At 39.9% G+C, this 26,293-nt stretch overlaps 1 protein-coding gene and 1 long non-coding RNA gene across 10 annotated transcripts in view; one reads left to right on the top strand and one right to left on the bottom strand.

The window, feature by feature from the left end:
* Positions 1-26,293, bottom strand: part of SEPSECS (Sep (O-phosphoserine) tRNA:Sec (selenocysteine) tRNA synthase) — a 99,996-nt gene that overhangs the window by 33,295 nt on the left and 40,408 nt on the right. Inside the window, exons 1-4 of one of the 8 annotated variants that reach the window (XM_044767649.2) lie at positions 7,685-7,811; positions 6,645-6,747; positions 5,748-5,808; positions 1,362-1,699 (exon numbers count right to left, since the gene is read on the bottom strand). The exons of 1 other annotated variant lie outside the window; for it this stretch is intronic. In XM_044767649.2, the coding sequence (XP_044623584.1) occupies positions 1,362-1,418 (57 nt within the window). In that variant the 5' untranslated portion in view covers positions 1,419-1,699; positions 5,748-5,808; positions 6,645-6,747; positions 7,685-7,811. Of the gene's footprint in view, positions 1-1,361; positions 1,700-5,747; positions 5,812-6,644; positions 6,748-7,684; positions 7,812-26,293 lie in introns of those variants that run through there. 6 more of the 8 variants (XM_044767652.2, XM_070506120.1, XM_070506121.1 and 3 more) reach the window with 6 other exon arrangements.
* LOC123284736 (uncharacterized) lies at positions 2-24,780 on the top strand. Of its 2 annotated transcripts, none has more exons than XR_006526030.2 (3): positions 2-140; positions 2,224-2,353; positions 22,330-24,780. It is a non-coding gene; the product is annotated as an uncharacterized lncRNA (long non-coding RNA). The 2 variants fall into 2 exon arrangements; XR_011502295.1 differs by lacking the exon at positions 22,330-24,780 and adding an exon at positions 7,500-7,690.

Below are 26,293 nucleotides of genomic sequence, written 5' to 3'. Positions count from 1 at the left end.
TTCGCGGGCTTCGGAAGGAGACGGGCTTGAAAGGACTTTGCAGTTGGTGCAGTGGGGCTGAGGAGAGTAGGAGGCAACCGTGTGGACTTCTCAGAAGAAAAAATTTCCTAAGTTACTCGCTGTCCCAGTCCTGTTGAATGGTGCGTAGATCTGTGCTTCCGCCTTACTCAGACTCTGTTTCTCAAATTCCAGAACCTTTCATCCTTACCTTCATACGCCTCAACATTTACAGTTGCTTGATAACTCCCTGGGAAATAGCAATGCCCCACTCCTTTTCTCCTTTGCACTACAGAATTTTTAGCCGTAACGCTTACCACCCACCACCTGATATGACAGACATTTGTTTATACGCACACACTAGGTGCTGGAGATCCAGAAATGAGAAATGAAAAGGCAGGGTCCCTGCCTCAGCTTACTTGCAATCTTCATCTTAAGTGAGCCTAGAGTAATTCCCGACATTGCTCTTATCCAGTGGCTAGAGTCCGCTAGCACTGGTTCATAGTCTCTTCCAAGAGCTGATCGTGAAGTGTTCAGTAATTTTGTGAGCCAGTTTTTAAATACACTTACTCTTTAAAAAGAAATTATGTAAGTTTAAAATTAAGTTATGTTAAAAACAAAAGTAATAAGTATTCAAACTCACCACTTCCCATTTTACTACATTTTACTGTTATCTATGCTCTGGAGATTATTTACATCTATTGTATCTGTATGGTGGAAATAGATATTACGGTGTACTTCTGCACATCTCTTTCAAACTCCCTTGGTGGCATCATGTTGGAAGTTTGAAATTGGCCATCATGAGAGTGTTTACACCATGGAAATCAGTAAACTACAAATCAGGCCCTTAGCTACTCCCTTGACCCCCAGAAGTCAGTTAACATGTACCAACTCACCACTGTTCCTACTGCATGTTCCCAGGGCATCCTGCCATTTATCAAGCCATTATACTTGTCAAATTGCATTTCAATTGTTAATTTTCTGTCTTCCTCAACTAGACCGTGAGCTCCTGGTTGATAAGGGCTATATTTGATATCTGTGTTCAAAGCACAGCACTGAACGCATAATAGGTGTTCAACAAATATTTGTTGAATGACATAGACCATTTGAGAACTGCATAAAACTACACAGAAAGATAAACCACAAAAATAATGAAAATTTAGCTTATTTTTTTAAATGAGCATTACCCTGCAAACTTTTGGAAAGTTGAGTTCTTATTCCCGAAGTGCAACCATTTTTGCCACTTCTCCCCTGGAAAAGCCTTCAAAGCTGCTTTGTCAATCACAGGCAAAATGTGCAAAAAATCACATCCATTTCATTACTGAATGGACACACTAGGTTTTGGAGCCAGCTGATTCTCTCACCTTACTCACCAGTCTTAATTTGGAAAAATGTTTGTTTTCAAAAACTAAATCGATCATCAAGATACGCCTTCACTGAAGATATTCAAAAAATGCAGGATCTGGAGGCAGTCTCAGAAGTGTTCCAAAAATTATTTTCATCTGTTCACTCACCCAATGAGTATTTATTGAGCACCCTAATATTTTTAACAGATAGGGCAACATCACAATAACCTCATGGTCTTTACAAGATGAAACAGTTAAAAATACGTCCAACATTCATAGATGTGAATTCTGCTTGTGTCACTAGTCATATGATCCTGGATACATCACTCATACTCCCTGAGCTTTGCTTTCCTCATCTGTAAAATAGGAACATGGAGAGACAGTTAGGATGATTAAATGAGATAGAATTGCTCAATGACGTCTTTGCCCTGGTAGACTGATTACACAAATGGACAAAGGCCAGACCGTATAGAACAGAACCCCAACTCACGACCTCTACAGCAAGTCCCCCGGGAAGCCAAACCAAAACTCCGGCAGCAATCCACCCAGCACATTTAGGACTCAGTCGATGACTGCCAGCTTCCCAATTTTTTCACTCATTTCCAACTCAGGACTAAGCAAAGAAAGCCAAATATGCCCCCCAAACCAATAACATAAGATGCCCCCTTTCCAGTTAGCCCACCTCCAGCCTCCCCAGGCCTACAACCTCCAATCAGAGCATACCTGAACCTTTCCCCTTTTTCCTTATAAAGCTTTTCCACTCCCCTGCCTGCCTTTGAGTCTGCCAAATGCAAGTCATAATGACTAACTCCTTGCTCTAGCAAGCTCTGAATAAATAATGTCTGTTTGTTATTCAGATGGTCTTCATTTATTTCCACAGTTTTCCTGGAGACTCCACTGAGACACCCTGTGTGCTGTCCATCACATGACCCCACCTTAAACCAGATGTGGTACCCACACAGGCTGCTTGTGCCTTGCTACTTGTGACTTGTCAAGTCTGTGCCAACATGGTAAGTCAGTGCCAGGTCTGAACTCTGCAATCTTTACATTGAGTTCCCCAGCTCTTTATTCTAAGTATGGTACCCACATTTGTTATAGTTTCCCTTTGTTTGGCATTCTTGGTGGAATCAGGCCATTCCTTTTCTTCCTTTTTGGCTTTCTTTTGTACTTCTCTTTTGTATGATGCTGTCTAAGAGTTGTCAGAAGAAGGAGAATCATAGGGTAGAATAAGGCATAGGCCGTGTCAGCCTGTGGTTTGAGCCAGCCTCACAGAGTCTGCAGTTCCTACCAGACCAGCATCCATTTAGACAACCTTTTTTGTGGTCACCTATAAAACTGGATGAGGTTCTCCTTCCATCTTGATTTTTTGTCCTGAGAGTTGGCTTTTGATCTAAAGAGAGTTTACTCTAATTTTCTACCTGCCAGGGGGCCCAGGGTCTGTGTTCGGAGGGGCCCTGTGACAGAAAGAGCACAAGCATCACTTTCAGTCAACCATTGCCAGCTCTCCTGGGTCGTCGAAGCCTAGATCCTCTGCTCCTCCAGGAAAAATGGCTGCTTTTTATGTGTATTCTCATTATAGTCCTAATTCTGGTGCCTATCTCTCTAAATGGCATAACTTCAGCCATGAGGATTTGGGCCTTCAGTGGCCACTCTGGGGAACATTTGACTTGAATAAATGTTTTATTCGATAGGCACCTTAGAAAAGAAAGGGCATTAAGATTTCTCAGGCACAATGGGCAGCAGTTTTTGATTGGTATGCAGAGATCTCTAAAGCAAATTCTGGTTCAAAAATTATTTCACTATGAGATTCTTTAGCCACAGCTAATAAGCATTTGACAAACTTAAGCGGCAACAAACTAGACGGTTTCTTAGTAAATCCTGCCCACCCCCCTTGTCCTCCAGTTCCTGCCCTATGTCCAGATGCCCCTCTTCCTCCTTATCCTTCTGATCTCTCTCTTTCCTCACCTCCATCAACTCCTCCCTTCTCTTCCTCTTGTCCAGACCCCCTAACGATTCCCAATGACTCTCTTAAGACCACAAAATGCCAGTTGTCTCTAAAGATCTATCCCTCCTATGAGGCAGATATGCAGACAACTGTAGAATTTAAACTTTGGACCCAAGATGAATTAAGAACTATACTTAAGGATCTCCCTACTCCCATACAAGACCAGCAACTATTCATAGAAGAATTTAGAATACTTTTGGTGCATATGATTCAGGGTTACCTAATCTACATAAGCTTGTCCATATGTTGGTCAGAACCTCAGATGCTAAACCTTGGATGGCAAAGCTGATTGGACTGACCCAGAAAGGGATTTACAGGACGTCTCTTTTCACAATAAACCTAGGGTCAAAAAGAAAAGCATGAAAAGCAGGGCAAAGTCCCCTAAAAGTAGTATCCCCAAAATATTCCCGATAAAAATTGATGGGACCATAATTCAATCATACAAACAGAAAAAGAGATGAAAATATAGAAGATTTTAATAATATACTAGAAAATACCTTCTGACAACATTTGGGAGTTAACAAAGGTGTTGGCATGAAAACAACCCTTTCATCTCATTTTGTCAAAGGAGTTAAACATGAAACTGGAAGCCTTATTCAAAAGTAGAAATTGGAATGGAAAATAGCCCCTTTGTCTGACTAAAATACCTGTCAGAACGTTTTGAAAGGACTTTAGAATAAAAATGAGACAGAATCCAAAATAAACTATAATCGTGCAGATCAAACAGCTAGGTGGCCCGCTTCCCAAGCAACCATTTTTGACAAGGACGCTGTAGTATTGTAAACAGAAGGGACACTGGAAAAAAAAGAATGTTCCATCATATAAAAGAAAAACCAAAGGAAATCCCTCAATTCTGATCAGTGAGGGTGCCCTGAAGAAGGAAAAACGCTCCCAATATCCTGACTTACACTTAACCACTCAAGTTGAATAAATATACATGGTCAACCTCATCAATTTTTGGTGGGTAGGAGTGCTACTCTTACTACATTGAACCCCATCGTTTTTGCTCAACCTCTTCCTCAGAGTAAGCATACGCACAGGAGATAGTTCTTTCAAATAACCCACAGATTTTTCCTACCTCCCAGCCCTTACTTGTAACCCTTGTGCTCTTGAATGAAAACATGCCTTCCTGCTCTGTGATACCACCTCTGCAAATTTAATAGGAAGAGACTTACTTTGCAAATGGAATTCTAATATTAAATTCACAACAGAGAGACTGTTTCTTAAAGTTCCAAAGGACTCCTCTATTCATAATCAAGTTATGTCTGTTCTGAATATACCTTTGCCTTCCTCATTCTGTTTGATGCATACCCCAGATAAAGGTCTTGACATTGTACCTGACATTCTATGACCTTAAAATCCCACTGACATAGAAAAACTAATTGGGTCAGAACCTGGAGAGTAGATAGATTACCAAACTGTTACCCAGACATCCCCAACCTCCCTTGAAGCCAGAAGCAAAGGAAGGGTTCAAAGCTTTAGTTGAAGGCCTTATATCCAAAGGTCTTCTCATACCCTGTAATGGCCCTGTAGCATTCTGTCTTGCCAATAAAGAAACTGAATCGATAAGGGCATCAATTTTTTTCAAGACGTCAGCACAATCAGCAAAATTTTTGTCCCTCGCTGTCCAATAGTACCTAATACCATCTTGGCATCAATTCTACCAGAAGCTGCTTGCTTCACTGTAGTGGACCTTTGCTTTGCCTTTTTTGATGTTTCTGTAGACCACATCTAGGACAGTCAATCCCTTTTCACTTTCACTTGGGGAGGATAACAATATACCTGGACAGCCATGCCCCAGGGGTTCACTGAAGCCCCCTCCTATGTTTCTGAGTTCCTCAAATAAGTCTTAAAAGATCTAAATTTCCCTTGTTATTCCTTTTGATACAATCTGTTGATGATCTCCTGCTTTATTCAGAGAACAAGAAAGCTTGTAAAAAGGATTTCATTTACTTGCTCTAAGCCTTAGAAGAAAAGAGACTCAAAGTTTCAACAGATAAAGGGTTTTCCAAAGCACCGTGCATTATTTAGGTCATGGCATATCTACGGAGGGGACAATATTCTCTCCTGATAGAATAAAGACTATCCAAACCCTAGACTTGTCACAAAATAACAATACAACAGGATTTCTAGGTTTAACTGGATATTGCAGACAAGTTTTTCTTAGATTGCAACATCTCTTTATGAGTTGACTAAGTTCTCAGTAAGAGACCTTCTCTTCTGGGAACCCAAATATAGAACAGGCCTTCTGTAACCTGAAGAAAGTTCTTCAATAGCTCCCTTCACTGGGCATCCCTAACTACAAAAATCTCTTTTGTTTGTTTGTGCGTAAGTGATCTGGACATGCCTTTGGGGTTTTAACTCAACTTCATGGGAACCGTCAAAAACTTATTGCTTACCATAGCCTTACCCTTGACCTGGTTGCAAAGGTTTATCCCCCTTGTCTTGAAGCAATAGCTGCTGCTAAAAAAAAAAATACTTGTTAATGCTTCTGCTGAACTAGTTATAGGCTCCCCACTTGATTTCACAGTTCCTCATACAGTAAAGACAACTACTGCTGACTGAGAGCATGCAGCACTTTTCAGCCAGCTGGTTAACCTCCTATGACATTGTTACTGTCTTACTTTTGCATTACTGTTCATCACTCTAACTCTCTGAATCTTGCCACTCTACCGGAAGAAGGTGAACATCATGATTGTCTTACCTTAGCTAGGGAGCTTTCTGTACCTTGTTTGAATTGATTAGAGGATCCCATTGAGAACCCTGATCTTATAGAATTTGTTGATGGCTCATACTTGAAGGTTATCAAGCAGGATATACTATCACTAATTTAAACTCTCCTTTAGAATATAGTCCTCTACCTGAGGTAAAAATTAGCCCAGATGGCAGAACTTATTGCACTTAATAGAGCTAGTCAACTAATCAAAGACCAAAGAGTAAGCATATAAAAATAGAAAGTATGCTTTTGAAGTAGTAGATGACTGTGAGAACAACTTTGGAAACAATGCTGAAATTCCCATTAAAAAAAATGGACAAGTTAAGAAACTTTAGATGGATACCTACTTCTTAGAGTGGTGGCTGTTAGAAAGATAGATGCTTAAGCAAAAAGAGATAATATGGAAGCTAAAGGAAATGCTTTAGCAGATCATTGTGCCAAACAGGCAGCCATAACCAATATTATGATCCCACCTACACCTCAAAGCATCAACCTATGGAGGTATTCAAAGAAGCCACTATAAAATATCAACATTTATCCCCTGATTTGGAAAAGGAAAAATGGAAAAATCTGGTTGTACCTTTCACTCAGATAATCTCTGGAACTCCCAAGATGGCTGCTTGGTGGCATTAGATGACTTAAAATGGAAATTAGGTAAATTTCTCCACGAACTACTCATCACCCTACAGACAAGATTAATTGGGAAACTTAAATCAAGATTTATTGGGAAACTTTAAAAAGATAGCTGAGGTTAGTTTCAGGTCATGTGTCACCTGTCAACAACATAATCCTAGAAAAAATATAAAGGTGACACCTGGCCTGGAACCAAGGCCCCAGTAGGCTTTTGCACACCTTCAGATGGATTTTTTAAAATATTTTTTAGTTATTGTATGTCTATTTTCAGGATGAGCTGCAGCATTTCCTTGCCAAAAAGCTAAGACCTTTACAGTTGCTAAAAAGCGACTTGATTTTGTATTTCTAAGCTGGGACATACCAACTTTTATATCAAGTGACTGAAGCACACACTCTATGGTAATCACTATAAAAGAACTCTGTAAGGCATTACCCCTTCCTCAGAAACTACATTGCCCTTACCACCCACCATCTTCTGGAAAGGTTGAAAGAACCAATGGCATCCTTAAATTTAAATTAACAAAACTTTCATAAATTCTTGCCATTCCTCAGCCAAAGGTAGCCTCCTTCCCACTAGCCTTTATGGCTGTGTGGTCCATTCTCCTGGGGACATATCAGTTGTCCCAGTATGAATTGGCTAGTGGAAGGTCCATACATTTAGGGATTTTACCTCCAATAATAGACTGTCCTACTTCATACAAACATGACAAAATATTGCAAGGACTCATGTACTATCACAAGATCATTATGCCATTGTTCCCACAACATCTTCCTTAACAGCCTCTTTATGATCTTTGGCAAGGAGATTTCATCTATTGGAAGAGGTATGAGAGACAAACTGTTCTTGAACCTAATTGGAAGGGACCTTATTAAGTACTTTTAACAACAAATATGACAGCACAGAGAGCCAATTATTGGGTTCAAGTTTCACAACTAAAGAAGTAATTCAGAATTCCATACAATTGGGAGACTGCTCCAATAAGGTACCTCATACTGAAGATTCTCAAAGATCTTCTAGAAGCAGCCAGTCTTTGGAAGTTGACAGCAGATCCAAGACCTTCAGAACAAGTGGATGACCGCAAGTAGTGGACAGCTTCCTGCCAAGACACTGGACCAAGATCCCTGCCTTATTCCTGTTCCATTTTTTATCTGTTTGTTTATACTCATTCTTCTCATTTTATTTAAGCCCCTGGCTTTTGTCCATTCAGAACGGCCACTTTTTCTTTTATTGTCTACTTAGTTTAATTGTTAGGTCAGAACATACTTACCTAATGCCATTCTTAGATTATCCCAAACAGTAGCCACTTCCCTCAGTCTTACTGACTGCTGGATATACCATCCATCACCAGACCCCCATGATAAATATCTCTGGGCAATTCCAATCTGATTAAACAAGACAGTAGGGAATTGTAGCCAGTCATGTTCCTCTTGCAATTACATGGACAAATGACCTTAAACAAATCAACCTGTGGCTTTGCTAGTGTCCCTCTCTCCCTGAAAAATAATCGGTTACTATAATCTATTGATTAGACCCTGGGTATTTCTAAATTTAAATTCAATAATATTTGTAGAGTGATGGGCCAGATACTTGCCAGTTGGAAGAAGCTAATTGAAATCCAGAAATGTATCCCAGCTATGTAAGGCCTTGGTTCCAACCTTATATCATGAGCAACTCATTTTTTCCTGTGTCTTCATGTGCTCCTCCCAGATACCACTTCCTTTGCAGCCAGGATACCTGGTCTTGTTTGCCTCTGATTAACACCTCATGCACTTTAGGAATAGTATCCCATGTACTTGTCTGTACACAGAGATCTTGATTCTATAAATCACCAAGGCTAGAAATCCTAACTCATACATGAGTTCTTCGAAAACAAGGCCACTCTTGCTTATTCAGGCACTCTACCTGAGGGAATTACTGATCCATTGTTTATGCAGTATTCCCAATGGTGAGAATTATACAAATAGAAAAGACTGTAAGAAACTTATTACTGACTCAAGCAGGAGTTAACAATGTTATCACTTCTGCTCTAGATGGAGTATAAATCAGTTGCAATTCATTGGCATGAGCCAATGGACAATTGCATTTTTCCAGATTCTTGTTGGCCAGTCATGGTGGCATCTGTGTCATTGCTAAAATTTCTTGCTGTACTTGGATCAATGAAAAATCCAAGGTAGAAGAGACTATACATCTCTTTAAGGAAAAAACTACTTGGCTGTCTTAAGTTGATCCTCATGGCCTGTGGGATTTGCTCTTTTGGCCTGAGTTGGGCTATTGGGTTCCTGGTTCTGAAGCATATTAAAGGAACTATTACTTGTTCTTGATTTTGTCATAATGGTACTGATGCTGGTCTTTGCATTGTGTGGAGAGTTTTAAGTTCTGTGTAGCCACTCTCTTGTTATATCATCACCATAATAGTAAAACAACAAAAATATTAAGAAGCTCTCACAATAAGATTGACGATGGGGGCAACTGAACAATCCCCAGAGGTGAAGATGTGGATCTCTAGCCTTCCCTAAATTGGCCAACCTCTTGCAAGTAAGAGAATGACCAAAAGGATGACCAAAAGGGGCGTCTGAGGGACTGAATATACAAAGGAACACTAGCCAGACCATATATGGCAGTAGAACTCTGACCTAAAACCTCTGCAGCAACCAGCCCAGCAAGCCAGACCACAATCTCTGCAGCAGCCAGCCCAGAATAGTCAGGGCATAGTCAATGACTATCGGCATCCTTTTATTTTGCCTCCATTTCCAACTCAGGACCAACCAGAGAAAGCCAAATATGATCCTCAAACCAATCAAATATGATAACCCCTTTTCTAGTTAACCCACATGAAGCTACCCCATAGCAACAGCCTGCAATCAGGGCATACTTGATGCCTTCCCTTTTTTCCATTATAAAGCTTCCCCACTCCACTGCCTGCCTTTGAGTCTCTGCCAAATACAAGTGATGGTGACTGACTGTCTTGCTGTAACAAGTTGTGAATAAACAGGTTCTATTATAATTTGGGTGGTCTTCATTTATTTCCATACCTTTATACAATTAAATTGATGAAAAGCTAAAATGTATCACGTACACAACTAAAGGATCTCTCTTTAGCATACTGAGAGTAACTAAGGGAAAAATCCATCAATGTGAATTCGTTAACATAATATATACAAAACCCCGTTTAAGTGCTGAGCCTAAAATATTAGGTGCTAAATGGTACAAGAGGTATGTTTCCTTCAGGAATATTATTTACTTTGAAAATAGGGCATAAACAAAGCGTAGTTAAAAGATAACTAACAACACAAGCTAACATGTATTAAGTAGCAGGAGTCCCTGTGACACCATCAAAGGTGGCCTCATGGAATAAGGTGTACTTAGGCTGAAACTTTGGGAATTAGCTTAGTAGAGATAAGGAAGAATCAACACTTTCAAGGAGGAAATGATATGAGTTAAGTTTGGAATCAGGGATAAAGATGCATTTCACAAATAAAAGAGTCTGTCTGGTTGGCCTTAAATAACAAGAGGAAAAGCTACAAAGCTAAACTGAAGCTCTATGTTAAAAGGCTCTCCTTGCCAGGCAAAGGAATCTAGACTTGTAGGCACTGAATTTTCACCAGAGTTTGCCCTTCCATTCCCCCATGGATGTGCTCCAGTGATGCAGGCTGCTTATAGTCAACAAACACTCTATTTGACCCTTATATCTGAACTGAAAGAGAGCTGGAAAATAATATCCAGAATAAAGCATCAAAGTGAAAAAAAAAAGATGGAAAATATAAGAGTGTAAAAGAGTAAGAGGCACATGAGTTACAGTAAGAAGAAACTATGGAAGCCAGAAGACAATGAAATAAGAAAAGTGCTGAAATAAATAACTGCCAATTTAGAATTCTGTTTGCTGGGACACATCTTTCACAAATGAAGAAGACTTGCTTCCAAAGAATAGATTGTGGAAAGGTGTGGTAGAAGGCCTAAAATTAAGGCTCAATATTCTATGTTACCTTGACATCTGGTAAAATCAGGAGGACCTCAACTGGCCTAGCCACAAGTTCCCATCTCACTCTGCTCCTGCCAATAAGATCCCCTAGCCAAACAATCATCCTTATCAAAGGGACCAGGCACAGTTCCTGCTTATCCCTGAGTAGCAAGTTTCATTTCCCTGACAGCCCACAGAATTATTCAGACAAGCCCATCACTTCCTTCCTTGGAACCAGGAAGCACCGCCCCCCACCCTGCTTCCCACAGCCCTTCATTGTTCACTCTGTTCCAAACTGCAACCCCCATGTGGCCCTGCATGTCATGCAGTGTCCTGCTTCCCAGGCTGCAAGGATATGTGACCAATAAACTGCTGTCAGTCTCATCAGTCCTGTGTCAGGTGTCAGGCATTTGGCCATCCCTATAACCTTACAGGGGGAATCCCTTCCACACCAATAGGGTGAATATAAGATGATTAAAACAAAGGGGAAAATAGAAACTCTGCAGTGGAGAAATCTGTATAGCACTTCTTAACCAAGTGATCAAGGTTAACATCACAAGTGATAAGTCATGTGGCTATCGTGTATTCCCTGATACGATGCTATGAGAAGGGCATGTCACCTCTGGTGGTATTCTTCTCCAAAACCAATAACCCCAGTCTAACCATGAGGAAATATTCTCTAACCCTGAGAAAACCCCAATTGAGGAACATTCTAGAAAATACCTGACCAGTATTCCTTAAAACTGTCATAGTCGAGCTCACCCAGGACTCTCTCCCCTCCAAAATACAACTAAAAGGAGCAACCACATTCTAAGAAAAAATTCTAATAGCACAGAAATCGTCAGAGATCCACAGCAGCCAAACGACGGAGGGCGGAGAGGCTGGAACCCCCCTTGGAGGAGCTGGGACAGGGTAAGAGAGAACTTCACTCCCTCCCCTAGAGACTGGGATCGCTGCTGCAGGAGGCTCCATGAGGGAAGGAGTGGGGGAGGGGCTGTGCATCCAGGGCTTCACCCAGGACTCCCATGGCTGTGCAGCCCAGATGAAGTCCTCTAATGGGGAAAGCTTTCGCATGGGAGGCCCCATCAAGCCAAGACCCCAGGAAACCAGAGACCGAGAGCTGATTGGAATCCAGGTCTGCATGCAAGAGAAAGTGCCCCTCCTCCCCCAACCTGTGCTGTGCGCTGCGTCATAGCTGAAGGCAGAGGGCTCATCTAGTGGCTATAGGCTGTAATTGCAACCAAATAATAGCATTATGCATAAAAACCGTTCCTCTACCATCCAGTAATTTATAAAAGCTGCAGACCAGAAGGAAAACAATAAAAGCACAGAATTATGTTCTGAGGACTTGGAAATAGGTAAACTAAGCGACAATGGATTCATAATAGCTATCATCAAAAAACTCAATGAGATAAAGGGAAATATAGAGAAACAAATCAACAAGTTCTGGAGTTACTTCACAAAAGAGATTGAAACTATAAAGAAGAATCAATCAGAAATACTAGAGATGAAAAATACAATGGATCAGTTAAAACAGAATACGGATTCCCTGAATGCCCATGTAGACACCACAGAGGAGCAAATTAACATAATCGAAGATAGGTTGAATGGCTCCAGACAGAGGAAGAAAGAGAACTAAGAATCAAAAAAACTGAATAAAATCTCTGGGAAACAGCCAACTCAATGAGAAAATGCAACTTAAGAATCATCAGTATTCCTGAGGGCATGGAAAAGGAAAATGGAGCAGAAAGCGTGCTCAACCAAATAATAGCAGAGAACTTCCCAAATCTAGGGATTGAGAGAGAAATGTGTGTGGAGCAAGCTTTCAGATCTCCTAGATTTGTGAATGTAAAAAGACCTACTGCAAGGAAAAAATGGCAAAAATGAAGGACAAAGAAAGAATACCTAGGGCAGCAAGGCAGAAGAAAATAACCTACAAAGGAACCCCTATCAGACTTCCAGCAGATTTCTCTACAGAAACCTTACAAGCTAGGAGAGATTGGAATGACATATTCAAAACCTTAAAGGAGAAAAATCTTCAGCCAAGAATACTCTATCCAGCAAAAATATCCTTCAGATATGAGGGAGAAATTAAATCTTTTCCAGACAAACAAAAGCTAAGGGACTTCGTAGCCACAAGACCCCCTCTACAAGAAATCTTCAAGAAGGCTCTCATACCTGAAAAAAGAAAAAAGGGAGAAAGGGGTCACAAAACACAGAGTAGGGACACAAACAGATAGAATCAGAATAGGATAGCAAATATTCAACTATAGCATTAGGATAAAGGGAAGGAAATCACCAAAAACAAAGACAATCTTATCACTCTAACCACAAACTCACAACACAAGTTGAAATAAGAGATGAAAATAACTTAGGAGGGGAGGAGGAAAGGAACTGAATCAGTTTAGGCTAAGGAAGTAAGAGGCCATGAGAAAATGGACTGTGTTATGCACGAAATTCTGAATACAAACTTCAGGGTAGCTACTAAACTAAAAAACAGAACAGAGACACAAAACATAAATAAGGAAAAAGCTAAGAAACCCAGCATGAGAAATTGCAGAAGTCAATGGGTAGGCTAAAACACACAGGACGAGAAACAAAGGAAATGCAGGAAAACTGGAAAATGTGCAACAGAATGACAGCATTAAGCCCTCATGCATCAATAATCACCCTCAATGTAAACGGATTGACCTCTCCCATAAAAAGACAGAGTGGCAAGATGGATTAAAGAACAATATCCAACAATTTGTTGCCTCCAGGAAACACCCCTCAGCTCCAAGGACAAACACAGGCTCAGAGTGAAGGCGTGGAAGACAATACTCCAAGCTAATAGCAAACAAAAGAAAGCAGGTGTCATAATGCTTATATCAGACAAAATAGATTTCAAGATAAGGCAGGTAAAGAGAGACATAGAGGGCCAATATATAATGATCAAAGGGACACTTCATCAAGAAGAAATAACACTTATAAATATCTATGCACCCAACACAGGAGCACCAAAGTTCATAAAGCTACTATTAACAAACCTAAAAGAAGATATCAAAAATAACACAATAATAGTAGGGGACCTCAACACCCCACTCACATCATTGGACAGATCATCCAGACAGAAAATCAACAAGGAAACAGTGGAACTAAATGAAAAGATAAACAGTTGGACTTAATAGACATATATAGAACACTTCATCCCAAAACAGCAGAATACACATTCTTCTCAAGTGCACATGGAACATTCTTAAGGATAGACCATATGTTGGGAAACAAGGCAAGGCTCTACAAATTAAAAAAAATTGAAATAATAACAAGCATCTTCTCCAATCATAATGCTATAAAGCTAGGAATTAATTACAAGAAAAAAGCTGAGAAAGGCACAAAGATGTGGAGACTAAACAATATGCTATTGAACAAGCAATGGATCATTGAAGAAATTAAAGAAGAAATCAAAAAAATATCTGGAGACAAATGAAAATGATAACATGCTATACCAACTCATATGGGATACAGCAAAAGCTGTATTAAGAGAGAAATTCGTCACAATACAGGCACATCTTAACAAACAAGAAAAATCCCAAATAAGCAATCTTAAAATACACCTAACTGAATTAGAAAAAGAACAAACAAAGCCCAAAGTCAGCAGAAGGAGAGAAATGATAAAAATCAGAGTAGAAATAAATGCTACTGAAACAAAAAAAGGCAGTAGAAAGGATCAATGAAACAAAGAGCTGGTTCTTTGAGAAGATAAATAAAATTGACAAACCCCTAGCCAGACTTACAAAGGAAAAAAGAGAGAAAGCTCAAATAAACAAAATCAGAAATGAAAGAGGAGAAATAGCAACAGACTCCGCAGAAATACAACGGATTATAAGAGAATACTATGAAAAACTATATGCCAACAAAATGGATAACCTAGAGGAAATGGATAAATTCTTGTACTCCTACAATCTCCCAAAGCTAAGTCAAAAAGAAGCAGACAATTTGAACAGACCAATCACAAGGAAAGAGATTGAAACAGCAATCAAAAGCATCCCAAAGAATAAAACCTCAGGACCAGATGGCTTTCCTGGGGAATTCTACCAAACTTTCAGAGGGGATTTAATACCTATCCTTTTCAAGCTATTCCAAAAAATTAGGGAGGATGGAACACCTCCTAACACATTCTACGATGCCAACATCACACTGATACCAAAACCTGACAAGGACAGCACGATAAAGGAGAACTACAGGCCAATATCACTGATGAACATAGATGCAAAAATTCTCAGCAAAATTTTGGCAACCTGAATTCAGCAACTCATCAAAAGGATCATACATCATGATCAAGTGGGATTCATACGAGGGACACAGGGATGGTTCAGCATCCACAAATCAATCAACGTGATACACCACATCAACAAATTGAGGAATAAAAACCACATGATCATCTCAATAGATGCAGAGAAAGCATTTGACAAGATCCAACAGCCATTTATGATAAAAACTCTGAACAAAATGGGGATAGAAGGGATCTACCTCAACATAATAAAGGCAATATGTGACAAACCCACAGTCAACATCATACTCAATGGCCAAAAACTGAGTGCCATCCCCCTGAAAACAGGAATGAGACAAGGATGCCCTCTATCACCACTCTTATTTAACGTAGAACTGGAGGTTTTGGCCAGAGCAATTAGGCAAGAAAAAGGAATAAAAGGAATCCAAATAGGGAGGGAAGAAGTGAAACTCTCGCTGTTTGCAGATGACATGATCTTATATATAGAAAACCCCAAAGAATCCATTGGAAAACTTTTAGAAATAAACAACAACTACAGCAAAGTTGCAGGGTATAAAATCAATTTACATAAATTAGTAGCATTTCTATACTCTAATAACGAACTAACAGGAAAAGAACTCAAGAACACAACACCATTCACAATTGCAACAAAAAGAATAAAATACCTCAGGGCGAATTTAACTAAGAAAGTGAAAGACCTATACAACAAAAACTACAAGGCATTTCTGAAAGAAATGGATGATGACATAAAGAGATGGAAAGACATTCCATGTACATGGATTGGAAGAATAAACATAGTTAAAATGTCCATTCTACCTAAAGCAATCTACAGATTCAACACAACCCCAATCAGAATCCCAATGACATTCTTTACAGAAATAGAACAAAGAATCCTAAAATTCATATGGGGCAACAAAAGACCCCGAATTGCTAAAGCAATCCTGAGAAAAAAGAACAAAGCTGGAGGCATCACAATCCTTGACTTCAAAACATACTACAAAGCTACGGTAATCAAAACAGCATGGTACTGGTACAAAAAACAGGTGCACAAATCAATGGAACGGAATTGAAAGCCCAGAAATAAAACCATACATCTATGGACAGCTAATCTTCAACAAAGGAGCTGAGGGCATACAATGGAGGAAAGAAAGTCTTTTCGACAAATGGTGCTGGGAAAACTGGAAAGCCACATGCAAAAGAATGAAAATTGACCATTCTTTTTCACCATTCACCAAAATAAACTCAAAATGAGTCAAAGACCTAAAGGTAAGACCTGAAACCATAAGGCTTCTAGAAGAAAATGTAGGCAGTACATTCTTTGACATCAGTATTAAAAGGATCTTTTCGGACACCATGTCTTCTCAGACAAGGGAAACAATAGAAAGAATAAACAAATGGGACTTCATCAGACTAAAGAGCTTCTTCAAGGCAAAGGAAAACAGGATTGAAACAAAAAAACAACCCACTAACTGGGAAAAAATATTTGCAAGTCATACATCTGACAAAGGGTTAATATCCATAATATATAAAGAACTCACACAACTCAACAACAAAAAATCAAACAACCCGATCAAAAAATGGGCAGGAGACATGAACAGACATTTCTCCAAAGAAGATATACAGACGGCCAATAGGCACATGAAAAGATGTTCATCATCACTGATCATCAGGGAAATGCAAATCAAAACTACACTAAGATATCACCTTACACCCATTAGAATTACAAAAATAACCAAAACAAATAGTAACAAATGTTGGAGAGGTTGTGGAGAGAAAGGAACCCTCATACACTGCTGGTGGGAATGTAAACTGGTGCAGCCACTATGGAGAAACAGTATGGAGATTCCTCAAAAAATTAAAAATAGAAATACCATATGACCCAGCTATCCCACTACTTGCTATCTATCCAAAGAGCTTGAAGTCAGAAATTCCAAAAGTCCCATGCACCCCAGCGTTCATTGCAGCATTATTTACAGTAGGGTGAAGGGGTGCACCTACAACACAACTGACAAACAATAATGTACAACTGAAATTTCACAAGATCGTAAACTATCATTAACTCAATAAAAATTAAAAAAAAAACTGTCATAGTCATGAAAAACAAGAAAACAGTGAGAAATTATCACAGACCAAAGGAAGTTAAGGAGACATGATGACTGATTGCAATGTGGTATCCCAGAACAGAAAGAGGACATTAGTGAGAAATTGAAATAAAAGCCTGAAGTGTGGTCAAAAGTGTGTGTTAATGTTGGTTTCTTAATTTTGACAAGTATATTATGGTAATATAAGATGTTAACACTAGGGTAAACTGGGTGAAGGGTATATGGGAACCCTCTGTTCTAGCTCTATAAATCTAAAATTATTCCAAAATAAAAAAATTTATTAAAGAAAATGAAGGAGACATTTTCAGACAAAAACAAAATTTTCACCAACACAACACCATTAAAAGAAATGCTAAATGGTGTCCTTAAGGCAAAACGAAAATGGTTCCAGATGAAATATCAGAGATGCAAGAAAAGGTAAAAAGCAATAAAAATGGTAAGTAAATACATGGGTGAATCTAGGTTCATATGATCTATATCAAAAATTATAGTAATGTGTTGAGAGGTTTAAATATATATAGAATTAAAGTACATGATTGGCATTTAAGTAGGGAGGAGCTAAATAGAGTAAATAGAGTTGAAGTGTTCTGAGGGCTTAGTACTCAGAGTGGCCCATGGAGTTTATTAGAAGGGAAAATCCTGGGCCTCTCCCCAGACTTACGAAATCAGAATTTCCATTTTAACAAGGTCCCCTGTGATGCATATGTACATTAAAGTTTGGAAAGTGCTGTTCCAAAGGTGGTTGTATTGTCTCAAAAGAAAGTAGAAGTACCAACTGATATTAGATTTTTGAAAATGTAGAATTTATTTTGTAATCTCTAGAGTAACCAATAAAGGAATAGTAAAAGATTGTGTAATTTTTAATCTAATACAGGGGAAACGTGGAATAAGAAAAAATAATCAGTTCAAAATAAGGCAAGAAAGAGAAAAAGAAACAGAACAGGTAGAACACATAGAAGCCACGTTAAATATAAGTGAGCTAAATATTACTATTAGAAGACAATGATTATCAGGCTAGATTTTTAAAGACAAAAACAATCACATGCTCTTTGCTGGGGACGCATGTAAAACAAAAGGCTATAGAAAGGCTGAAAGTTGAAAGTAAAAGAATGAAATAGATATAACATGCAAATATTAACAAAAAGAAAACTGGCATAGATTATTAATACTGGATAAAGTAGACTTTAGGGCAAATGGCATTACTAAACATAAAGAGGAATACTTCATAATGATAAAAGATGTAATTCACCAGGAAGATATAATAACTCTAAATGTGTATACACCTACTAACATAGTTTCAAAATATATTGTCAAAACTGATAAAAGGCAAAATAGGCAAATCTACAGTAAAACACCTTTTAGGAAGTGATAGAACAAGTTAACACAATAAATTAGTAAAGATATAGAAACACCAGGTTTAGTAAACTTGACCTAATGTACATTCGTAGAGTGCTGTATCCAACAACTGCAGAGTATATTTTTTCAAACTCACATGGAACATTTACCAGAATTGACTAGATTGTGAGTCATAAAACAAGTTACAACCAATTTCAAAGCAGTGAAATCATGCAGAGTGCATCCTCTGATGCAATGCAGCTAAGCTAAGGATCAATAACAAAAACAAGGCTTATTTGGAAATTAAGCAATATTCTAAGTAATCCATAAAACAAAGAAAATATTATAATAGAAACTAGGAAGTATTTTGAACTAAACGATTATAAAAATACCACATATCAAGACTCATGGGGAACAGCTAAAATCGTGCTTGGGGGGAAACATATGACTTTAAAGGCATATAGTAGAAAAGAAAAAAAAAAGCTAAACATTTCTGAACTAAGATTTTTACCTCAAGAGTTAGTAAAAGAACAGAAAATAAACCCAAAGAAAATAGATGGAAAGAAAGAATAAAGATAAGACCAGAAATTAAGGAAATTGAAAACAAAGAGAAGATTGGCAAAACCAATAGTGGTTTCTATGAAAAAACTAAGGGTGAAGTGGGAAGGAGATGCCAAGGAAACTGCAATAAGGACGTGTGGGGAGAGGTAGATAGGAACCAAGTGTCCAGGGAGTGGGTGAAGGGCCAGATTTTCAATGGGGATCTTCAAGTGAAATGCTGAGGAAACCCCCATCCTCCATCTCCCTACGAAATACTTAGTGAAATGGTCTTTTCTTGTTAATACACTATAGGGTTGGATCTGCTTAAGGGGATGACTTGAAGCACTAAATCCTGCTGTAAGAGTGGGTGCAGAGTGAAATAAAGGCAGCTCAAAAGCACCCGGTCCCCTCTGATTTACACTAATAAGAGCTAACACTGAGCCTGTGTGCCAGGCGCTGCTCTAGGATTACCTGCAGTAGCTCGTCCAGTCCTCCCAGTAACCCTATGAGTTAGGTACTATTATACCCAGCCCATTTGCAACTAAAGAAGCTGGGCATCGGGAAAGCCAGATGAGACAGCACCGTTAGTGGAGGAAACAGCCAGGATTCTGACCAGGCTGTCAGCTCTGGAGTCTGTGCTCTTAGCCGCTGCCCCACACTTCAGAGCCAAGAGGCATTTCATGGTCTAGGTTTCAGGCAGGCAAATATGTAGCATCAGGGTTCTGTCTACTGGGATGTGAATGGAGAAATAAGAATATAATCAGAAGGGGAGAGAGGACAGGTTGCCAGGAAGTGTGTTGTGAAATCATAAAGCCCATTAAACCTCTTGGGCAGAAAAGCCCTCCACTGTATTGGTCCCCAGGATTCACTGATGCTGAGCCCCAATAGCATTTGAAAGCCCAGAAGGCATCATAGACTGCTCCACTCCTCCACCACTCACATCTCATCTATCAGCAAACTTGTCATGCCTCACCCCACCCCTTTCTCTCTACCTCCCCTACCACCACCTAGTCCAGGTCTGTCATCTCCCTGTGGACAACTGCTTGGCCTCTCTGCTTCTGCTTTTACTTATCACCCCTCATCCCAGTCCAGTCCCCACTCAGTGGCAAAAATTCTCTTTTAAGTATATATCAAATCACATCCCTCCCCTACTTGGAACTCTTCAACAGTTTCCCATCACACTCAGCATACGATCCAGATGCCTTACCTTAACCTAGAAGGCCCTGCAAGGTCTGGCCTCCCCGCCCTGACATGGAGCACTATCCTCCCTCTGGCTGGTGGGCTCCCACCCCACTGACCTCCTTGCAGACCCTGAAACACACCAAGTTTTTTTTTTTCCCACCTCTGGACCTTCCCACATGCTGTGACTGCTGCCTTAAATGATCTTCCCCTTCTCATTTTGCATGGCTGGCTCCTACTTTTCCTTCAGTATAAATGTCACCTCCTCTGAGAAGCCTTCCCTGACCACCTTATTTAAGTAGGAATCTAGTTTGAAGTAAATGCTATATATATATATATATATATTCACTTGAAATTCTTTTATGAGTTTATTGCCTTTGTAATGTCTGGATTGGAAGCTTCTGGAAGACAGGAACCCTGACTATTCACCTACTCTTCTAGCACTTAGCACAGTGCCTAGCACATGGTAAGCATTCATAAACATTTTTTAATTGACTGAATGGGAAGAATGGGTCCCAAAGATTGCTTATCATTTGATGGTTGCTGAATGCATCCAGATGTGGAGAGAGGAGAGAGAGCAGAGAACAGGAATGAATAGGGGACACCTCATGTTATGAGGGTATTTTAAATTGAGGAGGAGACATTTTCCAGTGGCAGATATAAATAGACAAATAATGACCACCCCCTTTGTGATTCCATTTACATGTGTTCTAAAATGCTTAGGGGGGTATGGGAAATGGCAAGTCTCTTAAGAAGCATGGCAGGAGGATCTGGCTGTTGTCAACTTCATTAATGAGGCCTCTTAAACAATTTGAAGCAAAATAACTTCCACGCCAATGCCAAGCTTCAAAGAGCAGTCGGAAGGGGGAAGTGAAGGAGGAGTGGAATCAGTAACTAGGTTGCTCAGAGAGGTCTCCTGTGATTAGAAAAAGAAAAAATGTAGTGATTACCTGTTGCTGAGACTCAGAGAATTCAGAAAGCATGGTCTCTATTTCAGATGGAGAGAGATGAAATAAAAGTAGATGTGGATGTAGCAGAAGGTAATTTAAGACCTTCCCTGGGATGAGTAAAGCAATTCTCTCTCCAAAGGGAGGAGAGGTAGGTAGAGAAAGCTTCCTGCAAGACTGGAACTGCAGAGGTAGTTACAATTCCACGTAAAAGCAGGAGCAAGAGAAGAGCTGCAGGAGACTTGTCAGGAGTCTGTGAACTGGCCCAGAGCCTGGGGCTTGCTGACACTTGAAAGAGAGTGAGGAAGAGTTTCAGAGGCCTTTGACTTAGAGTGATGGCAGGTAGTGGAGCAGCAGTAAACGGAAGTGCTCAAGCAGTGGTGGGAATCAGGCAGCTGGAGTTCGGAGCCTGGCTCCTCTTCTTCCTCCAGTGTAAGTTTGTGCAAGTTATTGAATCATTCTAGGCCCCAGCTCACTCCCCTGTGAAACAGCGAGGGAAGGACAATGATGGCTGTGAAGTGCTCAAACCAGCTCGTGGCGCAGGGGGAGCACTCAGCAAATGTGAAACCATGATCTCTGCTGTTACAGCTGGTCATGGCCATAGTAGGAAGTAAGCCACTTGTCCCTAGATGTGGAGTTTGGACTGGCTCACTTAGCCGCCTCCTCATGGGCCTTACCAGAGGCTGGACAACTACGACTACATTCTCCAGACTCCCTCCCAACTAGCATTCTAGAAACAAATTAAGTTTAGCCAATTAGATGTACTTGCATGGGACTTGGAAAGTGGAGGGCATTTCCTGCTTCTTTCGACTGTGTGTTGTCATTGGCAAGCAAGGCAGTAGAGACGTGAAGGTTTTTTTCTGCCTTTCAGAGTCCTGCAGCCTCCTGGGGGGCCAGGGGCAGTGTGGCTTTCTAGTACCAGGAACACAGTCTCAGGAGTGGGTTCTTGACACAGTAGCCCTAGCGGTGGCCTCGGAGGTGGTAGCGCCCCTGGTGGGTCACTTCTGCAGTATTCTGGGAGTCCTTTCTAGAAGCCCAGTCTAGAGCCCACACCCTTACGCTTCCCAGTGGTTTTGTAACCATCTTATTCCCTACATGAAGTCCCTTCATAGTTCAAACATCTAGAGTTATGTCTGCTTCCTGCATTCAATCTTGACCACTACACTAGGAGTTTGTGTTTCTTTTCTTCACAATCTCAATTGTGTACCACATTTTTTTATGAGTGAAAAAAACAATTTTTTTGAACGCATCATTTGCTTCACCTGGTAATATTGTTTTTCTGCGTTATTCACACCTACAGAAAGACCGACCAATTACCTCCTCCCTATATAACTAAAGCAAAGACATTGTCATCCCCTGGTGACAGCTGCCCAAACTGCACCTGCGGTGCTGGGAAGGGAAGAATCGGAGTCGGAGTAATCGGAATAGAGCAGACTTCACAACCCCAAACCAAGAAAGTGGAGCCCAGTCAGCCCTGACGTTCTTATGGAATACTGAAAATGGGGAGACGTTGATAGAAAAGAACTTCTTCAGTACTGCCCAAGAGAGATGGAGCGTTGATGACTCAATAGAGTCTCCCAGTCAGCTTGGCAGATTCAGCCTGTTCATCGAGAATGATTCACCGTGCGTCATTGTGACTGTATTAATTAAAAATTGCCATCCCCTTTGCAATAGATTCAAATCCTTTTTGGAAGAAGGCAGAAAATAAACACACTCTGCAACTTTCTCAACTTAGTTTTCCTTTTGATAAAAGATTATGCTGATCCTCTGACACCTGTGCTGGTGTGGTTGTCACTTTTCTCTCTCCCTGGACACTAATAGGTAAGCATTGTAGGCCTTTTTCTAGCCTTTTGTGAGTCTGAAATTATATTATCACTGATTCAGTTCTACAGAGCCTGAAAACTGTTCTACAGAAAACTGAGAACAATTTGTGAACCCATAGACCTGAGTCAAAATCTGAGCTCATCTCTATGAGAAGCTCATTAACCCTGGAACCTTCTTCTACCCCCAAAGCCTGACTTATATTCCCAATAAGTGGACAAATATACGCTCCTTGGTCAATTCTTAATTATCTGCATGTGGCTTATTCCAAGCCATTTATTTTCATTCAATGAGGAGACTAGTTGAAAAGGCCAGGCTCTTGACTTCAAGAGATGTGGATTCAAATCGTGACTCTCTGGCTTCCTGGCTCTGTGATCTGGACAAGTTTCTTCACTTCTCTGTGTTTCACTTTCCTAATCTGCAAAAAGGAGCCAACAAGAATGCCTACTTTTTATGGGATGGAAGATATATAAAGTAACTACACTCAATAAATAGTAGCAATTGATATTATTCGCTGAATGTTACAGGAATGCAAAAATGAGCAAGCCACAATCAAACCCCTTTAGAAATATCTGATCTAGTAGGGGAGGGTGCAACCTGTATACAAGCAACTATAATAGTCTGAATGAGATGTGCCATATAACTGAAGATCTCATCCGATTTAGACATCAAGCTTAAGTAGAAGGCAGCATTGGAAAGTGGACTAGGACTCTGTCCAAAGACAAGAAGAAAGTGTTCCAGTAGGAGGGACGTGAAAGAGGAATAGTGTAGAGATAAAAACAAGCCTGACAGGCCATTCTGGGGAAGACCTTATGGGCCAATTTGAACTTAAATAGTCGAATTCAAGCAGCCACAACTACTTCCCGCAAATACTTCCCCCTCCTACCACTCACACCGTTAGGTACTTGAGTGCAGAAGTTAGCAATTCATGATATGCTACCCCGTTGCTACTCAAGGTGTTGTCTGTGGACCAGACGCATTAGCATCACCTGGAGCGTATTGGAATATGGAATTTGGGTTCCACCCCAGACCTATTGAATCAGCATATGAGTTTCAGCAACATCCCCAGGTGATTCTTTGGCACTATTAAGGTTGGTAAAGCACTGTCTCATCCTAAAAATGCAAACTGAAGCCACATTGAGCATTCACCTAATCTTTCAAATTCTGGTCAGATTTTTTTTACTTCTTTAGATGCTTCCGTATACCTTCCTTTCCATCTGCTCCCTACCATTGTTTTAGTAAAAACAAAAACAAATAGCCACCTTTATTTTTTGAAGTTGTATTATCAAGAAACTCTGTGTGTGTGTGTGTGTGTGTGTGTGTGTGTGTGTGTGTGTGTTTTCTTGGGAACTTTGAGTAGGACCCAATAAATAAAACTGCTTTCCCTATCCAGGTTTTGAACCAATTAGGAAATAAAACAAAGGATAAGGCAGATAGAGGCCAAAATATCCTTATCATTGGTAAAGTCTAGGTTAGCGATACTGCCTATTGAACTTTCTATACAGCATCCAGAATCAACCAGACTTACTTATAATCAGTGCTGGCCCAAGGTGGTCTTGCAGCTGCCTTCCCCAAAGAGAGGGAAGAAGACAGGCCTGGTTAGGGGGATGGATGGGAGCAAGTGAGGGTCTGGAGAGAGCCAGGAGAGTCACCTCCACATAAAAGGAAACACTAGGAATGGAGATAGGTGTGTGTGTGGTGGTGAGAGAGAGGTGTTCTATAAAATGTGGTCATCACAGGGGCTGGCCCCGTGGCCGAGTGGTTAAGTTCTCGCGCTCCGCTGCAGGCGGACCAGTGTTTCGTCAGTTCGAATCCTGGGCGCGGACATGGCACTGCTCATCAAACCACGCTGAGGCAGCGTCCCACATACCACAACTAGAAGGACCCACAACGAAGAATGTACAACTATGTGCCGAGGGGCTTTGGGGAGAAAAAGGAAAAAAAAAAATAAAATCTTTAAAAAAAAAAAAAAAAAAATGTGGTCATCACAATTGCTTAGACGTTTCTTAAAAGCAAAATTCTTTAGAAATGGTCTTTAGTGATGACTGATTGATGGTATGATATGTTACAATGAAATAATGAAGATTTTAATTTGCAATGTTTTAAAAAATGAGATTCAAGTTTAGGCTGAATGGTACTGATAACAAAGAACATGTTTGAAAATTTTGAACAAGAATGGTGCCACAACTGAGATGAAAGAAAAGCAATGTAGATTTGGGGGAAGCAGGACTTTATTGATGAAGATTGATATTTGACCCAGGAGTGGAGAGAGCTTCAAAGACTTCCATGCTACCCCATGACCTTGAGTTGCCCTAAGACCCAATATCATTGCCATTAATAGTGATCATGATAACAATAGTTAAGGTTTTTGAGCACTTACTGTGTGCCAAGTACTGAACTGTAAGAACAATATTTTATTTAATCCTCATAACAAGCCAATGAGGTCAAAGTCGGTATTTTCTTATTACCAGTGTTCTCATATAATGGATGTGGAAATCAAAACTTAGAAAAGTTTATAACTCATCCAAGGTCACACAACTTGTAAGTGACAGAGTGAAGAGTCAAACCCAAGTCACCAGTTCCTTTTTTCAACCTTTGTCCCTTTCATCCTTGTTTTATGGTCATCTATATTCATTGCCTTCTTTTTAAATAACTTTTTATTATTTCTGTTTCAAGTGTAATACATTTTTGTTGTATTTTCAAAAATTTAGAAAATACAGATAAAGACAGAAAAGAAGAATCACCTATAATTTTCCACAGAGGGATAACCACTGTTAAAATTGTGCTATATATCCATCCACTCTCTCTTCTGTGTACATACTCACTGGTTTTTGTTGTTGTGATTATTTTACAGAAAATGGAACATATTGTACATGTTTTTTTACCTGCTTTTTGTACTCCACAATGCATTATAAACATTTTCCACGTCATTCTAAATCATGTATTCTTCTATAATACCATTTTTAACATTGCATTTTATTCTGTTTTATGCATCCATCATAATGTATTTAACTAATCTCCTATTATGGCTTATTTAGGCTGTTAAAGTATTTTCCCTATTATAAAACTTCTGTGATGAAAATTTTTGTAGTCTCATCTTTGTATTCAACCTTATTTAAGACACTAGTTTTGCCCTAGTTCAAAGCCATTTCCTCTCCCCCTTTTTCCTCCTAAGGAAATCTCCATTTTTAGAAGTTAGAAGAGAGATGTCCTTTGATCTAGACAACTTTTCTCAACCCCTGTTGCAGTTCAGTGTGGCCATGTGACTGGGTTGTAGCAATGGGATGTAGTGAAAGTGATATGTGCCATTTTCCAGTCAAAGCTCCAAAAAGCAGTGTTTCTCTTCCATTCTCTCTGCACTCATCCACTAGAGAGATGCAACTGTAACTATATCATGGCCCTAGAGGGCAGCTGTATTAGTCATGGTTCTCCAGAGAAACAGA

The sequence above is a fragment of the Equus asinus genome, chromosome 3 (genome assembly GCF_041296235.1).
Source record: "Equus asinus isolate D_3611 breed Donkey chromosome 3, EquAss-T2T_v2, whole genome shotgun sequence".
NCBI classification, from domain to species: domain Eukaryota; kingdom Metazoa; phylum Chordata; class Mammalia; order Perissodactyla; family Equidae; genus Equus; species Equus asinus.
The sequence above is the reverse complement of the archived record's forward strand: the minus strand, read 5'-3'. Positions and strand labels throughout refer to the sequence as shown.